Raw genomic sequence first — 15,827 nt, forward strand, 5'->3', positions numbered from 1 at the left:
TCCACTGGTTCCCAATAGGGGGAGGGGGGGGGGGATCAATCTGAAGACAGAAAGAAAGACTGGTTTATCTCGTCTTCTGTGTCGTATTCAGACACAGACTCAGGAAAAATACTCGTATTACCAAACAGAGGAGAGAGCCCTTATAGTCTGGACACCTTTTTGCCAATGGAACAAAACTTCCCCCTGCTTTCCAAATTTCCACTGGCAAATGATCCAGTTACATCAAAGCTCACTGAGCCGAGGCCCACAAACTGCTTCATCAGCAACTTTGAGAAAATGATCCAACGGTGACCAACATCAACACACATCTGCAACGTTGGAAGACCTTCCACGATATTCTGGATACATTTCAAACATTCGGTAGCAAATTTGGACGTTCTGTGATGTTGATGTGACAACATCTTGAGCAAACAGTTGCTTATTCACACATCCAGCAGATACAGAGCAACATGATCATCCAGTTGGAGTTGTGTTTCTGGCCATCCGATGAATGCAAGGCAAATATACACTTTGTTTTAGCTCCGTTTTTGGTCTCCACCTTCTCCTGAGGGACATTTTTAACATTTTTCCCACTGAAGATAGCTAATGAGCCAATGAGGGTTTTAACCTACATTTGTCTAAATGTATGCAACTAAAACTGGGAACAAAATAATACAACACAACTGAAAGAGTTGAATATGTAGAAGTTTTGGTCGTGATGCTTCGGTTCCCTCTCTGAAAGGCTGCTACAGGCCGGTTTCTGTCTACGCCCAGGTGGCGTTAAAGGGGCTGCTGATGCTAAAAAACATTTGAATGGGGGAAGTGATGCTTTCAATGAGACCAGAATTGGTCTTCCATGAATATGATTTGGCCACACAGCCACTGCATTGAGGCCCCGGCCCGTCAGGTGACCTCAGGAACGCAGAAAAACATCACGTGGCAACGAAACGATTCGTCCGCTTTACAGGAATACATTGTGCTTCCACCCGTCACCTCGGGGTAGCCCTCCACTTTACTCTAAGTGAGAATGGCAGTCATTAAGGTTAAAAAAACAACAAAAAAGGTGGTCACATATTGGAATCGGATGGTGCAGGTCAGATGCATTATGGGAGGGGCTAGTTTTCTGAGAGGCCTCTGCTGCTTGGGGCTCTGAATGCAGCTTACTTTAAAACTAGGTTTTAAACACAGACTGTATATTAGAAGTGGACAGTCACTGTGGCATCACCCATCGGTTCCTAGAATGCCATTTTTGAAGCTTTTTGGCCGTCGCCATCTTGGTTTTTTGCAACCAGAAGTAACACAAGAGGTGGAGCTGAATAAAAAACAAACGCTGAATAACACATTTTTTTTAGGTGACCAAATGTCTTAAAAATAACGTTCACAAACTGAAATCACGCTGCAAAAGTGTTAAAGCTCTAAGGTAAAAACCCAACCAGGTAGCCCCGCCCCCTAAAACATCCCCTGTTTAATCGTCTATTTCACTCTAAACGGGACCATCATTTATAATGAACATCATGCTGGATTGAAGAAGACTTGAAACTAGAGATTGAGACCATAAACTCTGAGTCACTTCGGCATTGGCTTCACCTTTCAGACCCGGATGTCACGATCACGAGGAACCCGAAATAGACTTCAAAGAAAAACCCCAATGAAGTTAGTCGGTCTTTGAATCCCCGATCTTCTTTGCAGGACTTCTAACGTAGCCTTCATCCTAACTTAGCCATCTCTGACAGCTTTCAGTGAAGTGCTCTGGCAGTGGAAGATTGATTTTACTCATTAGGTAGATTTCAAACGATATCACTGACGAGTAAAATGAATGTAATTGTTTTATTGGTTGCATTTCATAACCTTGAAGCTTCTTGAAGAAGTAGATTCTGTCTTTACTAAATATATTCCTGGTGATGCTACTCCCGAAATAAATAATACAAAAATAATTTAAAAAAACAATACAATTTTTATTTTGGTTTAATTTGAAATTTCAAGGAAAAAAACTTCATTAAGCTGAACTGAGAGAAGAAAAAGGCAGTGATCACATGGTGTCAATAATTAGTTTATTTTTAAAATCAATCAAAAAAAAATCACCATTAATTTAGTTTTAAAGTTATTGATTGGTGTTGCTAATGAAAATATTAGGACTTCTAAGTAAACTGAGAGCCATTTGAGATCATTTGTGGGGGAAAACTGGGGAAAACCTCCTCACATACCGACGTCTGGGCAAGATCCAACAAGCTGATGAGGCTCCGCTATCTGACTCTGAGGTCTTTGTCAAAATATAACCTGGAGCGTCTCTCAGGTCCTTTCATACCTCTTAGCCTTCTAAACATCGATGTTTTTGTTATGCAATAAAATAACCAAACAATGACAAAGCCACAAACTATGCAAAGCCTTCAGGCTTCATCTCCATCTCTTCAGCATCTAAGAGAGTTCCTGACTGCTTTTTCTCACGTTACACTATTGTTTTCTGTCAGATAACCTTTTTTTTTGTCGTAGCATTGAGCATGAATTTATCACACATTTACATTTAAGACCATTTGAAAAATTCACATATAGCTTTTGGTTTTTTGTCCATTTCAAACTGATAAATTGAGTTCATGGTGATGTTCGGATATTATCAGAAATCAACTGTTTTACATGCGATGTGATACAGCTCGTTATGTGGACGGGTTCATATACTCAATATGAAAAACATCAATTCCATGCATGCACTTATAAGTCGGGACGTTGGGGGTTAATAAGGTGACACAATGCTGTGTTTTGATTGTTTTTGGCCCTGGGAGCTTCACCTTAAAACGCAGGTGACGTAGACCTCATCATTCAGGACGGACGACGCATTAACAACACAGACATACCTGCGGCTCGGCCTTAAGCCGCTCCATGTTTGTAGCCGTGCTGCTCAACAGGAACCCAACATGAACCATTCGAGGCACCGGCGGCAACTTTATCCAGAACAGAATCAAAAAATAAAAACAGGACAGGCGCCTCCTTCATCTTCACATTATCGTGAGTTTAGAGGTTTGATGTCATGTGAGAGGAGGTTCAAAGGCTTTAGTTTTTCTCTTCATGCTTCCCAGAATGCCACAGTTTCATCTCGGTGTTGAAACTACAAAGTTTTAAAAGTACAAATCAGGTATCTTTAAAAGGACGGCTGGAGCAAAATATCACAAACAAAAGACGTCGTGTTGCTTGGACACATTTAGGAGTTCCTTTTTTAGATGGGCTCGTCACTGGAAGGAGATTAATCGACTACAAAGCTCTGAACACGTTTATAAAATCGGTTTTGCACAGATCTGTAAAATAAACAGTTAAAAGCTCAATCTGAAACTCAAAGCATTCAGCACCGTCATCTATGAAAATGTTTTAGAAATAAGTGTTATAGAAATACATACGAAATGAAAAACAGCAAAGATTCAAGTCTGGTCCAACGGGTAGTTTTAATAAATTCTGTTTCTGTGAGGATAATGCTTATTATCAGGCAACATTCTGTTCTAAACAAGCCTGTTCTCAAAGTTTAAAGGCCGAAAATATGGGAAGATAATATTTATAAAGCATGAGGTGGAGCTTTCTCCCTTCTTAAAATAAGAACACAGCATGTAATGTAAAGGTAAAGTTGTGTGTTTGTGTGCCGCCTAGTGGCAAACGATGTCATTGCAGGTAGTGGAAATTACATACAGGCTCACATCGAGGAAAAGACTCACACTCAGTTTATTAGGTCAGAATATGAAATAAATCAACCATCAAGAAGGTTAGAATGATCAGTATTGATTGAAGTTGGGATAATTAGCTGCCATATATTTCCTATGCAGTCATATCTGTAGAGTTTAAGCAATAACTCTTAATACTCTTAATAAAATGGAGACGTTACTACTTTCCCAGTGAATGTTATAAGGGAGTACACACATCCATGTTGAAAACGTAGTTTTTATCTGCCAAGATTTTAAGATGAATGAAACGAAATTACATTTAAAAAAAAAAAAAAAAAAAAAAAAATTACATTTATTCAAGCGAGTTCAGAAGAGGATTAAAATAAAATACATATTGTATTTTGTGATTGTAACAATGTAGTGTATTGATTATGATAAGTATAGAAGCAGTTTTGATTGTCTGAAAGCTGATATATGAGATGATTACAGTGATGCATTGCTTATGACACACCTACATGATCATGTTGATGTTTGGATGAGCGATGTATTGATTTTAAACACCAGGGCTGGTCATGAGGACTTCCTTCATCTCCGGCTGGTAAATCTCATCATCTCTGCCGCCCTGCTGACACACAACACAGCAAACTTCCAGAGAACCAGATATGTACAATAAATGTAGGATTTTGCTTGAATTACAACCACTAATGGAGCTGTTCCCACATATACTGTATTTACTAAGCAGGAGTACTACTACAGGTACTACAGCTCCCTGTTTGGCTTGCATTGAGCTCGTCTCGGGTCTTACCTCTTCCTTCCTCGGGGGAAACAGAGCCGAGATGCCCAGAACGGCAACGTTGACGCATATAAACAGCTGGAGAACCGTCAGGACGATCATGCTGATGTCCATGGCTGTCACCAAGCGCTGACACGGGATCAAAAACCAATCAATCAATTTGATTCAACTTAAAATGTTAGATTAATGATTTACAAGGCTTTTCAGAGCTTTATGTCGTCAGTAGGAACCAATGAGTTCAGAGCTGAGAGCCACCGAGTCGGGAAGATGTGAAGGATTTACTTTTCTTGTTTTTATTTAAATTGATTTGTTGACATAAGGAAATAATGGCAAATAATACACCTTATTCCTTCTAAAAGTATGCTCACCTTGAAATATGACGCCACATATCTGCAGTCATCATCACCGTCACAGAGGCTGATGGCAGAGACGTCGCTCACGTCGATGGCGTACAGCACGATGCCAGCGGTGGCGGAGATCGATCCCAGGACGTTCGTGACCACAGCGAAGCCCACCTGAGAGGAGAGACTGCTTTATTCTCTTTACACATGAAATACGTGGCTTTCATAGGGAAGCACTCACACACGATTTACCGATTAAAATGTATAAAATATCTTTTTGCACCAGACTGTAAACATGTTTTATTTCTGTTGTAAAGTTCAGCATTTTAACTTGTTTTTTTGGCACTCCGCCTTGGCTTCATTTCTCAGCACAGGAGGTTGCTGTTGTTTTGGAAATAGAGCTACAAAGTTCATGCAATCATAGACTGAATTTAAAAAAGGGGACACGCCCACCGAGACATCAGCCATTGGTTTTGGGATTATGTTTTTTAAAAAGCCTGGATTGTGACCAATCAGCAGGTAGCCCCGCCCCCTAAAGCATCCCCTGCTTTCTGGTCTGGTGGACTCTAAATGGACCATAATGTACTAAATGAACATCATGCTGGATCGAAGAAGACTTGAAACTAGAGATTGAGACCATAAACTCATGTTTACAATGTTTACTGAGATAATACATCAAGAGAGAAGTAGGACCATTTTCTCATAGACTTCTATACAACCAGAGAGGAGTCGCCCCCTGGTGGTCAGCAGAGAGAAGTAGGACCATTTGCTCATAGACTTCTATACAACCAGAGAGGAGTCGCCCCCTGGTGGCCAGCAGAGAGAAGTAGAACCATTTTCTCATAGACTTCTATACAACCAGAGAGGAGTCGCCCCCTGGTGGCCGGCAGAGAGAATGCAGCTTTGTTTTTGTTTTGTTTTGTATTTTAACTTAAATCGGATATATGGTATGTGCGATTCTGGAGAAAAATAGTTGATAATTAAATCCAACACCCGAGCAAACACACCTCTTTAGTCTTTACTTACCATGTAAGTAGAGGGAAACAGGTCGGCAACAAGACACACGATTCCAGTTGCGATGAACTGAAGAAAAATACATTTGATGTAAAAGCAGTAAATCCACAAATTATGTTTCACAATCAGTAAGATGTTGATACGCTTTTATGAAGTCCTACAGCCATACAAATCATTTGAGTGATTTTTTTTTAAAAAGGAGCTGAAATTCCTCTGTATTCATATTTTACAAAATAAATAAATATTAAAGCAATATTATTTTTACCAAACCGCCCAGCCAGTAAGCCACTCCCAAATGGGCAAAATCCCCAGGATGCAGGCTGGTCCGTCCTGGTCCGAGTCCGATGTTGAACAGGCCTACCATGATCTGTATAGTCTGTAAAAAATAAAAATAAGATCTCATTTTTATATTTATTAAGATCACCACATGAAGAAATACATTTCAGCGTCTCTTACCGCCAGAACGGATATGGTGTTGCTCTGCATCGGCCCCCTGAAGCTCATCGGGCTGCAGCAAAGGGTCTGGAGGATTTGATACAGCGGAGGCAACATGGTCTTCCTGTCAGTCGCCACGGTAACCGCGGCCACTGCCTTGCCTTGGCTGACTTTGATGGTCATCTCTCAAACCTGCAACGTGACATGGAGATACTGAGATGTGTGGATGGGACGGTGGAGGAGCTGATCATTGATTTAAAGGTTCAAAAAGTAAAATATTCTGGTTCCAACTTCTTAAATGTGTTTATTCGTTTATTTCTCTGTTTGATAATATTGCAAACTACATCTGTTTATTATTATCCATGAATCAAGATTATAATCAACAGATACATCTTTAACTGCAGCCTGTAAAGATTTTACAACATGCACTGTTCCTTAAAAACACATGAGCTTCATAATTAATCTCGTAAATTTTCCCTCATAAAGAGTCCCATTACAATCAAAAAGGAAGTTTTTTTATGGAATAAAGAAGTTCTGTTTCCCAGAAAGTGATGTACTTCCTCGTCTATCCTAAAACACACACACACACACACACACACACACACACACACACAGCTTTCACGAAAAAACAGACAAATAAGATCTTGAATGTCGACCAACAACACAAAAAAATTAAGTAAAATCAAATCAAACAATTGAGTTGTTATTAACATATCTTTCCATAACACGCGTCTCTTAAATATTATGTGATTATTAATGTGATTATTATTATTTATTATTATGAAATCCACATAATCGAGTTAGTTCAACAAACAGGTTTTGCGTGTTATACCGTTAAAATTAGTATATAAATGACGTGTGTGTCTGTGTTTGTGTGTCTGCAGAGAACTCACCCAGGTCGTGGATTCAGACGCTTCAACGTAAACGAAACCGGAAGTTCACTACGCAGCAACAAAATCTGACCCTGCCTGTCGCTCGTTTCGTTTCTTCAAAGTAAAAGCATCCATACCAAAATAAAATATTTAAAAATGTACTTTTGCACAAAACAGCAGCGTAATTAGCAGAGGCAAAAGACGTAGTAAGATGCTTTATTTTAGTACAAAAAGCAATTTGTATTGTAAGTAAGAACATGTATGTAATTTGGGGTTTTTATATGATTTTATATGATAATTCATGTGTTTAGTTGAATTTATTTTAAGCTCCAGGACTGGTCAGGAGAATGTCCTTCATCTGTGGCTGCTGATCTTCAACATCAACCTGCACATAAAAAACAGAATAAAGTTGAGATCTTTGCAAATATCAAATTCTTCACCAATGCAGCAGAAATGCTGCGGTGCACTTTTGTTGTGCATCGTCCTCGTGGTTGGTACCTCTTCCTTCTTCTTGTTGACCACGGCCTTGATGCCCAGAACAGCAACGCTGACGCAGACACACAGCTGGAGAGCAGCCAGGACGATCAAAGTTACGTTCATGGTCGTCAACAAACGCTGACAAAAAAAGAGAGAAAGAATTCAATTTGATCTGAAGATTTAAACTTCATAAAAAGAAAGTATGAATGGTTTAAAAGTGCAAAGAAATGCAGTAAAGATATTCTAACACTGAAAAGTCAGGTTTGAATTACATTGTCGAGACTCCGCTGAATGTTATACGTATGATTGTCTTTTCACGTTTCACATTAAATCTATATTTTTGCCATAAAAAAAATACCATTGAAACGACAACAATGACTAAAGGTGTAATCCCTCCGTGTTTCATTGTTGTCCATAATAAGCATCAGGTTGACATGTTCCTTTATCACCGTACACACACACACACACACACACACACACACACACACACACACACACACACACACACACACACACACACAGTTTATTATGAATTAACCCCACATAGACCTTCCTGCTGCAGTAAATACTAATTCTTGTTACTATACCAAATGTGTATTAATCCACAGCTGAAAATAGTCCCCAAAAGGTCTCTATTAACCCTTTGAGGTTTGCTACAGTAGGCATTGGATGATTATCCTGCCAAAACAATTAACAACATCATCCCGATAATCATAAAAAAAAAATGCTTAAAACTCTTGAAATGGCAGCAAAACATCCTGGAATCACTTCACATCATGTTGGTTTTGTTTTCATGGGGGTTTGTTGAAAATAACAAAAAGAAACACAAAGAAAAAGTTACCTGATAATAGTACGCCACATGTTTGCAGTTGTCACTACGTAGTTGTGTAATGTTCCCATCACACATCCGGGTGGCGGGGGCCGCCGCCAGGTCGACGGCGCTCAGCACGATGCCGACGATGGAGAAGATAGATCCGACGATGTTCATGAACACAGCGAAGCCCACCTGATTCCAGAGAAAGATTATTAATAATTAAACACCCAAGCAAACACACCTCTTTAGTCTTTTACTTACCAAGGAGATGGAGGGATACCAACCGGCAAGAAGGGACGTGATTCCAGCTACGATGAACTGAAACAGCATATTCATTAATTTAAATAAATACAGAAATAACATAATTTACTTCAATGTTTTATAAGAAAGAAAGTAAAACAAAGTGACAATATAGAGTTATTTCTCATAAAGGAATTCTTTCGAAGCAGTGCATTTATGAAATCCTAAAAGTATGAAGAAATCAGCCTTAAAATCCTTCACATGTATTTTTAAGTTTTGGTCTCTAAATATAAAAACAAACAAAAAAATCATGATTTAAAAAAAAGATATGCTTTATTGTAGCAAAAGAAAGCTTTTATCGTAAGACAATCATATTTTACCACGCCACCCAACCAGTAGGCGGCGCCCACGAAGGTCATATCTTCAGCTTGCATGTGTTGTCGTCCCGGTCCAAGTCCGATGTTGAACAGTCCCACTAAGATCTGTATCGTCTGTAAAAGATTCAAAACAATTCAATGTCATTGTTTACACCTTCACATCCTCATGACGAGATGAAAACCCTTTTAGATCTCACATCTCTGACGCCCCCTGGTGGCCAGCAGTGAGAATGCAAGTTTAAGGCACTTCAGCTTTGGCTTCACTCCTAAATGGAAAGCGTCTCACCCCGAGAGCTGCCATGACGTCGCTCTGCATCAGCCCCTTGTGCACCGAGCAGCACAACGACCGGCAGCAGAGGGTCTTGAGGACTTGACACAGCAGTGGCAGCACGCTCTTCCTGTCAGTCGCCACGGTGACCACGGTCACGCCCTTGTCTTTGGTGATGGACATCGCTCACACCTGCAGCGTGACATGGAGATATTGGTTTGAAAGGTTTGAAAGGACAGACGGACAGATACACAATAATAACTTGAATCTGAACTCAACCAAACTAGGATCTAACTTTAAATATACACACAATGATAGTACTCGCTAAAATGTTGTACATAATAATAAATAATAATAATACAGGCCATATTACCTTGTATTGGTACAGCAACACACGTTTGTAGGACAACGAGAACGTTTATCTCAAAACCTGCAAAAAACAGAAAGTCATTTTTTTTTCTGTGGAAGAAAGAAGCTTCACTTTTCAAACTAAGGAAAATATTATTTAATACATAAGACGGATCCTTTCATTGTAGCCAGTTTAAACCAGAATGTTACAATTTACTTTCATGAAAAAAAAAAACGTAAAATGTGACTTTCCAAGGTCAACTTTACAGCTAAGTGTTAAAGTCATCGTAGCTAACTAGCATTGGTAGTGGAATCAGCAGGTAAGCCCCGCCCCCTAAAGCATCCCCTGCTTTCTGGTCTGGTGGACTCTAAATGGACCATAATGTACTAAATGAACATCATGCTGGATTGAAGAAGACTTGAAACTAGAGATTGAGACCATAAACTCATGTTTACAATGTTTACTGAGATAATACATCAAGAGAGAAGTAGGACCATTTTCTCATAGACTTCTTAGCAATCTGACTAATTAGCTCAAAATACAACATAGTGAGTATATTGAAACTAAACACTATTTCACTTGGCAGGAATGTACCAAAGGTTTTACCATCTTTCAGGAATTGTTCATTTGATCTGTAAAATCTTCCAAGTTATCTTAAAGTCTCCCGTTAGAGAGAGAACTGTGAACTTTGTGTCTGGTGTCATTCAGATTTCACATTCCTACTTCAAAAATAAGTTGGGAAGCTCAGTTTCCCAGAAAGTGCTGCAATTCTTTGCGTTTATCATCTCGACTTCTTATCATTAAGCTAACACACACACACAGACACACACTTTTTTTTAACAAAAGCTTTCACATAAATGAGGAATCTGGGTTTTATATTTCTACCAATAAAATATAAAGATATTAAAAATGTAAAGTCTATATAAATTAACAAAATAAATGAAAAATGAATTCCTCTTTCTCTTGCAGTCCATAAAAAATGTAAAAAAAATACAAAACATTAAAATATCAATATAAGACAATTCAACATCATCAAACATTCCGTCTCCTTGATAAATTGATTATTATAAAGTTCATGTTGTTATGAATTATGTTTTTGTGTGTGGAGAGAACTCACCTGGTTCGTGGAGACGATGACTGTAACTGGACGCTCCACAGGTGAGTTCAGGTAGCAGCATCAAAACTGATACTTCCTGTCACTGGTTTGATTCTTTCAAAATAAAAGCATCCGGACAGAAAGGATCCCTCACAAAAACGATTTTGGACACACACAGAAAAAACAGGAATAATTTACTTGAGTAAAGGTTGCAACACCACCATGCAAATATATATTATAAGAATATATATTATAAGGTATACATAATAAGGGTTTTGGACATTTTATGCATTTTTTTCTTCACGAAAGTTAAAGTGAAAAAAATTAACCCACAGAGAGAACAATTGGCAAAGAAAATAGAGAAAATAAAAATAGTCTTCCTTGTGGGATAAAGCAGTTTGGATTATATTCACTAAGCGAAAAATCACAAGTATTATAACAATTCATTCAAGACTAATAAAAACTGAGATAACTAAAAATCTTCATGAGACACTGAACTAAAAATAAATGTTTTGTTGATGAAATTGAAAGGGTGAACGTATAGTTCAGAAGAAATCAGAAAATTGTGATAGTTTAATTCTTTATTTGAGTAAAAGTAGAAATAGAATATTATGATATTACAGACCATCATGTATTATTATATATGGTTTTCATCATTTTATATGTTTTTATTTAAACATGTTTTACTTCTTAAGCAGAAAGAAAACAAATAGGCACAAACAGACTGGAAAAACTGGATCCTTGTGATATAAAGTCAGAAAGTTTGGATTATTATAAGTTTCACAATGACTTCTGTGTGTTCAGCTGAGTTGATTTTCTTCACTCGGACTTATCAGGAGGAAATCCTTCAACTGGGGTTGAAGATCTTCAACATCTTTGCCCCCCTGTTTGAACAGAGAAAAAAACAAAAAAAAACTTTCATGGAGCAAAAACAGAATAAGGTTGAGGATTACTCAATGTTTTTACTGGATTTAACACTGCAAATAGTACATACTTCACCAGAAATGTGGCTGAATCTATCCCAACTGCAACAAGTCCTACTGTTATTACTGCTCACACCTTCTGGATTTACTGCCCAGCTGACCTCTAAATCATGTGAACTGACCTTTTAGTTCTCTAATGAATGTGATCTGGCCTCTAATGAATGTGATCTGGCCTCTAATTAATGTGATTTGGCCTCTAAGACCTCTAATTAATGTGATCTGAACTCTAAGACCTCTAATTAATGTGATCTGATATCTATGACCTCTAATTAATGTGATCTGACCTCTAAGACCTCTAATTAATGTGATCTGACCTCTAAGACCTCTAATTAATGTGATCTGATATCTATGACCTCTAATTAATGTGATCTGACCTCTAAGACCTCTAATTAAGGGGATCTGACCTCTGATTCATGTGAGCTGACCTCTGATTAATGTGATCTGACCCCTAAGACCTCTAATTAATGTGATCTGACCTCTGATTCATGTGAGCTGACCTCTGATTAATGTGATCTGACCTCTGATTCATGTGATCTGACCTCTGATTCACGTGATCTGACCTCTAAGACCTCTAATTAATGTGATCTGACCTCTGATTCACTTGATCTGACCTCTAAGACCTCTAATTAATGTGATCTGACCTCTGATTCATGTGATCTGACCTCTGATTCACGGGATCTGACCTCTAAGACCTCTAATTAATGTGATCTGACCTCTGATTCATGTGATCTGACCTCTAAGACCTCTGATTCACGTGATCTGACCTCTGATTCACGTGATCTGACCTCTAAGACCTCTGATTCATGTGATCTGACCTCTAATTCACGTGATCTGACCTCTTCCGTCTTCGTCTCACCGGTCAGCGCCCTGATGCCCAGAACGGCGAACCTAATGTTGACGAAGAGCTGCAGAACAGCCATGGCGATGGACGTGACGTCCATGGATGTTAACAGGCGCTGATGAACGAGAGGCTCAGTAGTTTTAGATCATCTCATTTCACTTTGATTTTGGAGTCTAACTCGAGGAGCGTGCTTACCTGGGCCAAGAGCGCCACGTGGGTGCAGTTGTCGCCACGGTGATCAGCCTGCTCACACATCCAGAGGAGCGAGGCGTTCCTCAGGTCCACCACGTACAGCGCGATGGCGGTGACGGCGAAGATGGCGGCAGCGATGTTCATGAACACAGTGAAGCCCATCTGACGGGAAAGAGCCCTTCGATTAAAAGTCAAGATTCCAGCAGCCTTTGATCCTATTGATCCATCGATCGGAGAGACTCCACTTACCAAGCAGGAAGACGGGAACTGTCCGGCCAAGATGGACATGATGCCCGATACAATGAACTGAGGAGAAATCAGCAGACGGCTCACATCGCTAACAATGACTCGTTATCGGAAAGCAATTTGGTATCATGTCATCATTTGGCGATTTCCTCTCACGCAAACTACAATCAGATCAAAACAACAAACAATGGTTCGTTACCACGGCACCCAGCCAGTAAGCGGCGCCCAAGCTGGCCAAATCCCCGGGACTGGTGCTGGTCCGACCCGGCCCGAGTCCGATGTTGAACAGGCCCACCATGATCTGTGCAGTCTGCAAAAAGTCGGCTTTTCAACATGGCAGCCGAAATACCTTAATTCTCATTTTACAGCTAAAACGACTCACTAGAACATATCTTTGTAAACATTTGAGGAAAAAAAGGCAGAAACAGAATTTTGATTAATTTACACGCTTGCGTTGGAGACTTCTCGGCTCTGATTGGTCGCTTTCTCTTCGAGCGCGGCAGAATCTTGTCGGAGGCTGAAGAACCTGAATTTTAGTTTTTTTGTTTGGCGGAAAAAATGGCTGTTTATGGTTTTTTGTTTTTTTTTAATACGAGGCCAAACTGTCATCTTATGGGTGTTTTATTGATCGGGTGGTTGGGCTAAGATGCTAGCGGTAGCTTTCACTTGTTGTCATAGCAACAGCAAACATTCGGGCGAGAAACGTGTTTACTTCCTCAATGACCTCTACAATAAAGTCGGCAGCTAATAATCTTTACGTGAATACATTTCTCACCCCGAGAGCTGTCGTGATGCTAGTCTGCGTTAGCTCCTGGTACAGCGAGCAGCAACGCGGACCGCGGCAGAGCGCCTTCAGGACCCGACTCAGCTGCCATGGGAACAGGCTCTTGGTGGCGACGGCCATCTTTGTAGTCCTGCACACAAAATGGGAATTCAGCGAATTATGTTACTTCTGACTTGAGTTTTGTGACATTGAGTGTGTGTGTGTGTGTGTGTGTGTGTGTGTGTGTGTGTGTGTGTGTGTGTGTGTGTGATAACCTCAGCACCTGCCAAAGTAAACGGAGAGCCACCGGCCTCGATCAACAACCGTATCAAATCCAGATATGCAGGTGTGTTACGGCCGTGGTTCGACTGTATGGCAGCGAGATAACGGCTGTTGACTCTCGATTCTTTATTTAACAAGTGTAAAATATGCTGCAGAGGCTCTCGCTGCCAAAATAAAAGCTCAGGGGTGTTTCACTAACACATCAAACAGCGTTTATTTTTAAGTATGTGTCACATTGTCATAAGTTGTAATTTTATTTAAAATATTTTATGACTTTTAAATTGAGAAGAAAACTTTTGAACCTTACAAAAAAATAAAATAAAAATTTGTAGGAAAAAAATAAAAATAAAACTTATTTTGGGGGATATCTTAGAAACATCAAAAAGAAACATCAAACCACTTTCTTGAAACTAACCTCTCTCTCTCACACAGATCACAGGAGCAATAACTATTTTACTCTCTCTACTTTTTTTTATAATAACGTTATTATCAGTGGTGAGTTTGTTCGTGTGGTTAAACTCACCGGTTGATGATTTGTTGCTCTGCGTGTGAAAGTCAGGTTATTCTGCTCGCAGCCTCTTTGCCTTTTTAAACAACATAAATGTTACTTCCTGTCGACTGTCACTCCTTCAAAATAAAAGCCTCCTATCCAGAAGCAGTGGCACAAGGCAGATTTAAAGTTGCGATGCAATCAAATAAGTAAAATGTTTAAAATCTGATTAGTATGTTCATATCATTTTAATGTAGAGGAGGAAGATCAGGATGAGTACTTATTTTCATTTAGGTTATAATTCAGTAACTTGATTCCAGTTGATTTAAACTTCCTCTAATTAAATTTTTTTGAGCTTGAAAACCAGATGAAACTAAGACATTATGTTTAGATTTGAGTAAATGAACCGATTTCTGTTTACATTCATTGAATTTGTATAAACTGATCCAAATGTCCTCCAGATGAAGAGATTTAGAAAAGCGACAGCCTTGCAGGAAATGTTTTCAGCATGACGGTTAAATGAAAACAGGCCTGCTGTTGATGGTGCAACTTACCAAACAAACTGGAAATCCCCGGATTCTTTCGACACCAACAGATCAAAAGGTTGACGATGAAAACGGGAAGCATGCTGGACTGTGAACGTGACGCTCGGTCATGAAAGAAACTTAAGGAATGGGAACATCAGGCCCACAGGATTACAAAATCCATGCAAAAAGATATTAAGCAGATCCGTGTGCGGGAGATTTTTTTTTCTCTTGACAGTTTCAGTTCCTGCTGAAGAGACAAAACACCGTCTACGATATCTGAGTCGAAACTTACAAAACAGATTTTTCACACATTTTTGGACAGAATTATTCATCTTTGTAACGATAAAGGTAAAACCGGGTGTGGAAGAAGTATAACGAGTAAAAGATCTGTGTAAAAATACTCCATTACAAAATCCTGCATTCAAAATCTTAATCAAGCAAAAGTGTAAACATGTTATGAGAAAAGAAAATGTGCTTCTGCCCTAAAAACCTGAAAGATGACTGATATGTTATGGCAGATACAACTTTAAGGATTAAACTCCTGACTTAAATAGTAAAGAGTAGCAAACGTGGGACGATATAGAAATCACCATTATTCTGGACAAAATAATTGTGATTCACGATAATCATCAAAATATGCTTAAAACTATTCAAATAAACTTACTGGTATCACTTCACATTTTGTTAAGAAAATAATTACTCACCTCTATTCTAAGTGAAGGTCCTTTTTAGTGGAAAAACAATCTTAAATAAGATGATTATGAATCATAAGGTCTCCCTGCATGACTAAAGAATAAATAATTAATT

At 39.1% G+C, this 15,827-nt stretch overlaps 3 protein-coding genes across 7 annotated transcripts; all 3 read right to left on the bottom strand.

Moving 5' to 3' along the window:
• Nucleotides 1–3,391: 3,391 nt before the first annotated feature.
• Nucleotides 3,392–7,148, bottom strand: LOC311023936 (uncharacterized protein). 2 transcript variants are annotated; one of them, XM_084026062.1, is made up of 7 exons: nt 7,097–7,148; nt 6,225–6,395; nt 6,034–6,144; nt 5,781–5,837; nt 4,782–4,928; nt 4,426–4,542; nt 3,392–4,242 (listed from the first exon to the last, which is right to left on the bottom strand). In XM_084026062.1, the coding sequence occupies exons 2-7, from the start codon at nt 6,384–6,386 to the stop codon at nt 4,174–4,176; spliced, it is 663 nt and encodes a 220-aa protein (XP_083882188.1). In that variant the 5' UTR covers nt 6,387–6,395; nt 7,097–7,148; the 3' UTR covers nt 3,392–4,173. The 2 variants fall into 2 exon arrangements, with proteins under 2 accessions (XP_083882188.1, XP_083882187.1); XM_084026061.1 differs by having other exon boundaries at nt 3,392–4,245.
• A 126-nt stretch (nt 7,149–7,274) lies between these two features.
• Nucleotides 7,275–10,748, bottom strand: LOC311024455 (uncharacterized protein). The gene is made up of 8 exons (XM_084026868.1): nt 10,718–10,748; nt 9,625–9,681; nt 9,270–9,443; nt 8,987–9,097; nt 8,628–8,684; nt 8,394–8,558; nt 7,574–7,690; nt 7,275–7,460 (listed from the first exon to the last, which is right to left on the bottom strand). The coding sequence occupies exons 3-8, from the start codon at nt 9,432–9,434 to the stop codon at nt 7,398–7,400; spliced, it is 678 nt and encodes a 225-aa protein (XP_083882994.1). The 5' UTR covers nt 9,435–9,443; nt 9,625–9,681; nt 10,718–10,748; the 3' UTR covers nt 7,275–7,397.
• A 517-nt stretch (nt 10,749–11,265) lies between these two features.
• Nucleotides 11,266–15,315, bottom strand: LOC311025212 (uncharacterized protein). 4 transcript variants are annotated; one of them, XM_084028018.1, is made up of 7 exons: nt 15,048–15,315; nt 13,734–13,872; nt 13,158–13,268; nt 12,962–13,018; nt 12,716–12,874; nt 12,495–12,635; nt 11,266–11,580 (listed from the first exon to the last, which is right to left on the bottom strand). In XM_084028018.1, exons 2-7 carry the CDS (start codon nt 13,860–13,862, stop codon nt 11,497–11,499), a joined length of 681 nt encoding a protein of 226 aa, XP_083884144.1. In that variant the 5' UTR covers nt 13,863–13,872; nt 15,048–15,315; the 3' UTR covers nt 11,266–11,496. The 4 variants fall into 4 exon arrangements, with proteins under 4 accessions (XP_083884144.1, XP_083884146.1, XP_083884143.1 ...); XM_084028020.1 differs by lacking the exon at nt 15,048–15,315 and adding an exon at nt 14,527–14,593 and having other exon boundaries at nt 12,516–12,635; XM_084028017.1 differs by lacking the exon at nt 15,048–15,315 and adding an exon at nt 14,527–14,593.
• Nucleotides 15,316–15,827: the final 512 nt, after the last annotated feature.

The sequence above is a fragment of the Eutrigla gurnardus genome (assembly GCF_963514095.1).
Source record: "Eutrigla gurnardus genome assembly, chromosome: 14".
Classification (NCBI taxonomy): Eukaryota; Metazoa; Chordata; class Actinopteri; order Perciformes; family Triglidae; genus Eutrigla; species Eutrigla gurnardus.